Source organism: Borostomias antarcticus (assembly GCF_949987555.1).
Source record: "Borostomias antarcticus genome assembly, chromosome: 10".
Lineage (NCBI taxonomy): Eukaryota > Metazoa > Chordata > Actinopteri > Stomiiformes > Stomiidae > Borostomias > Borostomias antarcticus.
The window spans coordinates 6,894,423-6,901,922 of record NC_140243.1 but is presented as its reverse complement, the minus strand read 5'-3'; the positions used below and the strand labels follow the sequence as shown (position 1 = coordinate 6,901,922).

Sequence of the window (7,500 nt, the reverse complement as noted above, 5' to 3'; positions counted from 1 at the left end):
TGTGTAGGAGCCATGGTGTACAGCTACTGCAGGGTCCTCTTTACACCGTACCCAGTCCTGTCATAGACACACGTCCTCACCTGGGTCCTCGTATTAAACATCACATCTGCTCATCACTGCTTCTGTAGCCTCCATCGCAGGTGGTCCTCCTTACCTGCAGTAGTGACTGTTACTAGTTTCATTCTTCAGTGTCGTGCCCCTAACCTAATCTGATTTGATTTGGTTATAATAATCTAACCTCTGTGCCACAGACATTGACGAGTGCCAGGAGCTGCCCGGTCTGTGCCAGGGGGGTAACTGTGTCAACACCTTCGGCAGCTTCCAGTGTGAGTGCCCGGCCGGGTACTACCTCAACGAGGAGACGCGCATCTGTGAGGGTAAGATGGGCTCAAAGGTCACGGAGGGGTCGTCAACCTACAGTACACCTAAGCCCGCTTTAAGGGTACTTTTTAACTATAAACGTGCCCCTGTGCGTGTGTGTGTGTGTGTGTGTGTGTGTGTGTGTTTGTAGACATCGACGAGTGTACCATCCACATTGGTATCTGCGGGCCTGGCACCTGTTATAACACCCTGGGGAACTACACCTGTGTGTGTCCACCTGAGTACATGCAGGTCAATGGAGGCAACAACTGCATGGGTGAGTGTAGGACTATATCACATTACATTACAGCATTTAGCACATTTAGCTGACTAACTCCTGGCTTGGATGTCAACCGAAGTCAGAACATCCCGGAACGTCTAAAACATAGTTAAAAATGTTCCGAATCGTTTTTTCTAAATCTGAATTTTACAACTGAACTGTTGTAAATGAATGGATAAATGGATTCTTACACGTCTGCATGTGACGCGTTGCAGACATGAGGAAGAGTGTGTGTTACCGCAACTTCAACGACACGTGTGAGAACGAGCTGTCGTTCAATATGACCAAGAAGATGTGCTGCTGTGCCTACAACGTGGGCAAGGCCTGGAACAAGCCCTGCGAGGCCTGCCCTACCCCTGCCACCTGTGAGTGCACTGTTACACACACACACGCACACACACACACACACACACACACACACACACACACACACACACACACACACAAACAAATATGCTCACACACACACACACACACAAACAGACATGCTCACACACACACACACACACAAACAGACATACTCACACGCACACACAAACACACACACACACATGCTCACAAACACCCATATACAGACATAATATTATGTACACACGCACATAGACTTGTGCTAACTCCATACCCACACACACATATCCACTGTCCCCAACACACTCATATGCATACACACACCCCAACACACTGCACCCAAACCCCCCCTACAGCCCCCATCTTCACCTCTCTACCTGAGTTCATCTCCACCAACCCCCCCTGTCTCCCCAGCTGAGTACCAGCTCCTCTGTGGTAACCAGGCCCCAGGCTTCATCATAGACATCCACACTGGCAAACCCATAGGTAAGGTCAAAGTTCACCCAGTACTGAACTACCATCTGTAAATGTCGTACCATTGCATGAGGCTCCCATCACAGTATTTTCTCCCATAAGACTGGGCAGTGTTCTAGAACTCTAAGTGAGTGTGAGTGAGATGGTGTATTTAGTGGAGAGACTGATGTTGTTCTGTTGTTGTTGTTGTTGTTGTGTGCAGACATCGACGAGTGTCGGGAGATACCGGGTATCTGTGCCAACGGAGTGTGTATCAACCAGATAGGAAGCTTCCGCTGTGAATGTCCCATGGGCTTCAGCTACAACAATATACTGCTCATCTGCGAGGGTAGGTCAAACACTCACATGCACACACACACACACGCACACACACACACACACACACACACACACACACACTCCCAGGCAAGAACGGTTTTACAAGCAGCCACGTGAACTGTCCGCCTTATAAAGACAGACTGTAATATACTGTCCCAGTATGAGTGGGAGTCCGCCAGGGGCTTCAATCACATACACACACACGCACACACACACACTGGCGGGAGGTCAGCTGCCCTGCTGCCTGTTCTACCGCCTCCCACTGGGCGTGTTCCTGGAGGCCGTGATTGATTCTCTGCCCACTGTCCCCTGTGTCCTCCAGATATTGACGAGTGTAACAGCGGGGACAACCTGTGCCAGCGCAACGCCAACTGTATCAACATCCCGGGCAGCTACCGCTGCGAGTGCTCGCCAGGGTTCAAGCTGTCCCCCAGCGGGGCCTGCGTGGGTGAGTCTGGCTCCTCTGAAAGGGACAGTTTGTGTGTGTGTGTGTGTGTGTGTGTGTGTGTGTGTGTGTGTGTGCGTGTGTGTGTGTGTGTGTGTGTGTGTGTGTGTGTGCGTGTGTGCGTGTGTGCGTGTGTGTGTGTGTGATGTTAATCTGTTGTATTTGTGTGTATGTGTGTGTGTGTGCGTGTGTGCGTGTGTGCGTGTGTGTGTGTGTGTGTGTGTGTGATGTTAATCTGTTGTATTTGTCTGTCTTTGTGTGTGTGTGTGTGTGTGTGTGTGTGTGTGTGTGTGTGTGTGTGTGTGTGTGTGTGTGTGTGTGTGTGTGTGTGTGCGTGCGTGTATGCGTGTGTGTGTTTCAGACCGTAACGAGTGCCAGGAGATCCCCAACGTGTGTAGCCACGGAGAGTGTATCGACACCCAGGGCAGCTACCGGTGTCTCTGCCACAACGGCTTCAAGGCCACGGCAGACCAGACCATGTGCATGGGTCAGTGGCATGGCCGTCGCTCTCAAATGAATCAAGGGTTATCCCAGCGAATGAATCACGAATCACTCATTCAATTCATGTTCCCGTCAGTAGCGTCCTGTATAGCAGAAGCAAACAGATCACGCCTCGCTGAGTCGGCTAACCCGGTCTCCTCTGTGTTCTCTCAGACATCGACGAGTGCGACAGACATCCCTGTGGTAACGGAACCTGTAAGAACACCGTGGGCTCCTACAACTGCATCTGCTTCCCCGGCTTCGAGCTCACGCACAACAACGACTGCATGGGTACGTCGGCATGGCGACACCCGCCATGAGCCTGTACAGTACATGGTTATCTAACTAGGCAGCGTCCAGCTTTCGATCTGTTTATCTACTGTATCTTGTCCATCTTGTTGTTGTAGTTGTTGTTGTTGTTGTCGTCGTCGTCGTCATCGTCGTCCTTGTCGTCATGCTCTGTCCCCTGTGTGTTTGCGCGTGGGTGTCTGCGTGTGGGTGTGCGTGCGTGTGGGTGTGCGCGTGCGTGTGTGTGTTTACAGACGTGGATGAGTGCAGTGCGCTGGTGGGCCAGGTGTGCAGGAACAGCCAGTGTGTCAACAGCCTGGGGTCCTTCCACTGCCTCTGTCAGGAGGGCTACGAGCACACGCCAGACGGAAAGAACTGTGTCGGTGAGTGTGTGTGTGTGTGTGTGTGTGTGGACTGTTGGAGTGTGAATGAAGTGAATGAATGAATGAATTAAATTTTGGATGCGTTGCCTGCGTGTGTACCAAGGTTTTAATAGTTTTGCTTTTTTCATTAGTTTTTATTTGTATATCGTTTTAACTTTTTGTTTTCAATTTCAGTTTAGTTTTGATTAGTTTTAAAGCAGGTTTTCTTTTTTGAAAATGCTTAGTTTTAGTTTAGTTTTTATTAGTTTCAGTATTAGTTTTAGTTTTCTTCTTCTGCGCGTGAGACCATCCTGATCTCACAAGCTCATGTTGTTTCACTCCGTGTGAAACAATCCATCTGGCACACGTCAGGTTACTTCTGCGCAGGGACACAGCTAAAAAAAAATGGAGGATAGATTTCATATCCACCCAAAATACTAGGCTTATATATGAAATGAAAAAGATTAAAACTAAGGACATTTTCTAAATAATTTTAGTTTATTTTAGTTAGTTTTGTAAACACACAATACAGTTTTAGTTAGTTATCGTTTTTTTGTAAAGCCTAGTTTTTATTTTTATTTCAGTTAACTAAAATGTTTTTTCACACCTAGTTTTTTTTTTTTTTTTTTAGTTTTCGTTAACTATAACCTTGGTGTGTACGTGCATGCGTGCGTGTGTGTGTGTGTGTGTGTGTTAGTTTTCCTGGAGGTCGTGTAACGCTTCCTGCTGTTCCTCAGATGTCAACGAGTGTGTGAGTCAGCCTGGGACCTGCTACCCAGGGACCTGCCAGAACCTGGACGGCTCCTTCCGCTGTATCTGTGCTCCAGGTTACGAGGTGTACAACGACCAGTGTCTAGGTAGGAGTCTCACACACACACACACACACACACACACACACAAACACACAAACACATTACCACAGAGAACATGACTCCTAAACATACTGAGAACATGACTTCTAAACATACTTGTACCCCATCTGTTTACCAAGAAGAGTGTGGCTACACACACGCAAACACACACACACACACATCAGGGGGCCTCAGACCTGGAGGAATCCTGCCATCTGTCCACACACACTCTCATCCCTCCTTTTGGCTCTCTCTCTCCTGCTCTCCTCAGACATCAACGAGTGTGAGGTGGAGCCCAACATCTGCCAGTTTGGCACGTGCACCAACACGCCCGGCAGCTTCCAGTGTAAATGCCAGCCTGGCTTCGTGCTGTCACACAACGGACGCCGCTGCTTCGGTGAGACACACAAGGAACACAGCTACACTCCCAAAAACAAAAAAGGGCTTTCTGAAGGGGTTATTCAGCTAAAACAGTACCAGTTAGCGCCATTTTCTCTCAGGGTTTACAACAGAACTGAGCACCACCCTGACTACAGATATTCTAACGTTATATATTGACATACAGTACAGATATGATGCAGATTGGTAAAGCTTTGAGCCTTTGTCTCTTCTTAGATACCAGAGAGAGTTTCTGCTTCACGCGTTTTGAGGCGGGTAAGTGCTCGGTGCCCAAAGCGTTCAACACCACCAAGGCCCAGTGCTGCTGCAGCAAGATGCCTGGAGAGGGCTGGGGAGACCCCTGCGAACTCTGCCCCGACGAGAACGAGGGTGAGGCTCTCTCTCTCTCTCACACATACATTCAAGCGATCATTCTCACTCGCTCACACACTCACACACTCACACACTCACTCGCTCACTCGCTCACACACTCACACACACACTCACTCACTCACTCACTCACTCACTCACTCACTCACTCACTCACTCACTCACTCACTCACTCACTCACACGTACGCACACAGTCTAACCCGTGTCCCTTCATGTCCAGCGGCCTTCGACAGCTTGTGTCCCTACGGCCACGGAATCCTGCCGGGGATAGGAGACACACGCGAGGGTGAGTGTCATGACCAGCGCTCAGACGCCACACGCGCGCACACACACACCCACTCTCTCTCTCTCTCTCTCTCTCTCTCTCTCTCTCTCATTATTGAATGTACCTCTCTGTAGGACATACTGTTGGTTTTAGGTAGCAGGTAAGTAGGTCATTGTTGTCCAAGCCTGACCGGCCCACAGGGCAGCAGCCTCCTCCCCTCTTACTGTGGTATCAAGCACAGCGCAGGCACATCAACAACCATAACATTACTCTACTCCCTCTCTCTCTCCCTCTCTCTCTCCCCCTCCCTCTACAGATATGAACGAGTGTCGGGACAACCCAGGGATCTGTCAGAACGGGATCTGCATTAACACAGACGGCTCGTTCCGCTGCGAGTGTCCCCATGGTTACAACCTGGACTATACGGGGGTCAACTGCGTCGGTGAGCTGACCTCTGTCACTCTGGTGGTTGTGTGTGACTGTGAATTGGAATTTCCTATTCAAATTCAATTCAATGAACCTTTCAAAATGAGGAAATTAGACTTTTTCTGACCGGCTCATCTGAGACTCTTATAACCTCTGACTTTCTCTTGTCTTTTCTTTGATACCTCCTCTCTCTCTCTCTCTCTCTCTCTCTCTCTTCCTCTCTCTCCCTCCTCCCTCTCTCCTCAGATACTGATGAGTGCTCCATAGGTAACCCCTGTGGTAACGGGACCTGCACCAACGTAGTAGGAGGGTTTGAGTGCTCCTGCCAGGAGGGCTTTGAACCCGGACCCATGATGACCTGTGAAGGTCAGTGATGCACATGAACGAACCCACACCTCTCACCACCTATGACCTCTACAATGGAATATTAGAGGCCTTACACCCTGTAAGTTACAGGTCATATGTACATGTGTTTATCATTGACCTTGTCTTTTTCTCTCTCTCTCTCTCTCCCCCTCTCTCTCTCCAGACATCAATGAGTGTTCTCAGAATCCCCTGCTGTGTGCCTTCCGCTGTGTCAACACCTTCGGCTCCTACGAGTGCATGTGTCCCTCTGGCTATGTGTTGAGAGATGACCATCGCATGTGTAGAGGTGAGGGGTCAAGCAGGCCTACCGGGGTCTACCTCATACCTGTGACCTCCCATCCCCTCTCTCTCTCTCTCCCTCTCTCCCTCTCTCTCTCTCCCTCTCTCTCTCTCTCTCCCTCTCTCTCTCTCTCTCTCTCCCTCTCTCTCCCTCTCTCTCTCTCTCTCTCTCCAATCAAGACAGGAAGCTTTGACGTTTGCTAATAAAACATGTTGTCGAAGCAGAAAGACATTAATATAAACAATGAATTAAACAATAATTAATTATTATTATTATTAATACATATTTAGTTGTTTATTTATTTGGTCTTATCTCTCTCTCCAGACCAGGATGAGTGTTCGGAGGGGCTAGATGACTGCGAGTCCAAGGGCATGAGCTGTAAGAACCTGATTGGCACCTTCATGTGTATCTGCCCACCTGGCATGCAGCGCAGACCTGGCGGGGAGGGATGCATGGGTGAGTGACACACACACACACATACATAAACACATATGCACACACACATACACAAACATACTGTACACACATGTGCACAGACATACATACAAAGACAGACACACACACACACACACACAAGCTGAAAGTAGTAAGATAGTGTTAAAAGACTTGAGATAATGCATCTGTCTTCATACAGGTTCCACTTTATTACATTACATCACAGTCATTTAGCAGGTTTTATCCAAAGCGACTAACAATAATTGCATTTAACGTAGGAAAAGCCAATGCACTACTACTTGCCAGAACTCATAAGTGCATCCTCCTTCTAAAACAAGTGACTAAGAGCATAATTTAGTGCTGAGAATAGCAATCTAAAATACAGTGCAATACAATAAAATACAATAAGTGCTTAGGAGGGAGGATTGTTGTAGTACTTTATCATAATCTTCCCATCCCTCTCCTCTCCTCCCCCTGTCCTCCCTTTCTCCTCTCCTCCCCCTGTCCTCCCCCTCCTCTCCTCCCCATCTCCTCTCCTCCCCCTGTCCTCCCCCTGTCCTCCCCCTCTCCTCTCCTCCCCCGGTCCTCCCTCTCTCCTCTCCTCCCCCTGGCAGACCTGAATGAGTGCCGTGCCAAACCGGGCATCTGTAAGAACGGCCGCTGTGTCAACACGGTGGGCAGCTACCGCTGCGAGTGTAACGAAGGCTTCGAACCCAGCTCCACTGGCACAGACTGCATCGGTAAGACTGCTGC

General features: G+C 49.1%; 1 protein-coding gene across 1 annotated transcript in view; it reads left to right on the top strand.

The window, feature by feature from the left end:
• The window catches only part of fbn2b (fibrillin 2b), a gene marked incomplete at both ends in the record, with an annotated part of 66,026 nt that overhangs the window by 54,904 nt on the left and 3,622 nt on the right, over nucleotides 1-7,500 (top strand). Inside the window, 18 exons of the mRNA XM_084443920.1 lie at nucleotides 252-377; nucleotides 512-637; nucleotides 856-1,005; nucleotides 1,403-1,474; nucleotides 1,665-1,790; nucleotides 2,103-2,228; nucleotides 2,587-2,712; nucleotides 2,880-2,996; nucleotides 3,248-3,376; nucleotides 4,093-4,212; nucleotides 4,478-4,603; nucleotides 4,822-4,974; nucleotides 5,196-5,261; nucleotides 5,557-5,682; nucleotides 5,913-6,032; nucleotides 6,196-6,318; nucleotides 6,637-6,768; nucleotides 7,362-7,487. Coding sequence (XP_084300046.1) covers nucleotides 252-377; nucleotides 512-637; nucleotides 856-1,005; nucleotides 1,403-1,474; nucleotides 1,665-1,790; nucleotides 2,103-2,228; nucleotides 2,587-2,712; nucleotides 2,880-2,996; nucleotides 3,248-3,376; nucleotides 4,093-4,212; nucleotides 4,478-4,603; nucleotides 4,822-4,974; nucleotides 5,196-5,261; nucleotides 5,557-5,682; nucleotides 5,913-6,032; nucleotides 6,196-6,318; nucleotides 6,637-6,768; nucleotides 7,362-7,487 — 2,190 coding nt within the window. The remainder of the gene's footprint in view (nucleotides 1-251; nucleotides 378-511; nucleotides 638-855; nucleotides 1,006-1,402; nucleotides 1,475-1,664; nucleotides 1,791-2,102; nucleotides 2,229-2,586; nucleotides 2,713-2,879; nucleotides 2,997-3,247; nucleotides 3,377-4,092; nucleotides 4,213-4,477; nucleotides 4,604-4,821; nucleotides 4,975-5,195; nucleotides 5,262-5,556; nucleotides 5,683-5,912; nucleotides 6,033-6,195; nucleotides 6,319-6,636; nucleotides 6,769-7,361; nucleotides 7,488-7,500) is intronic.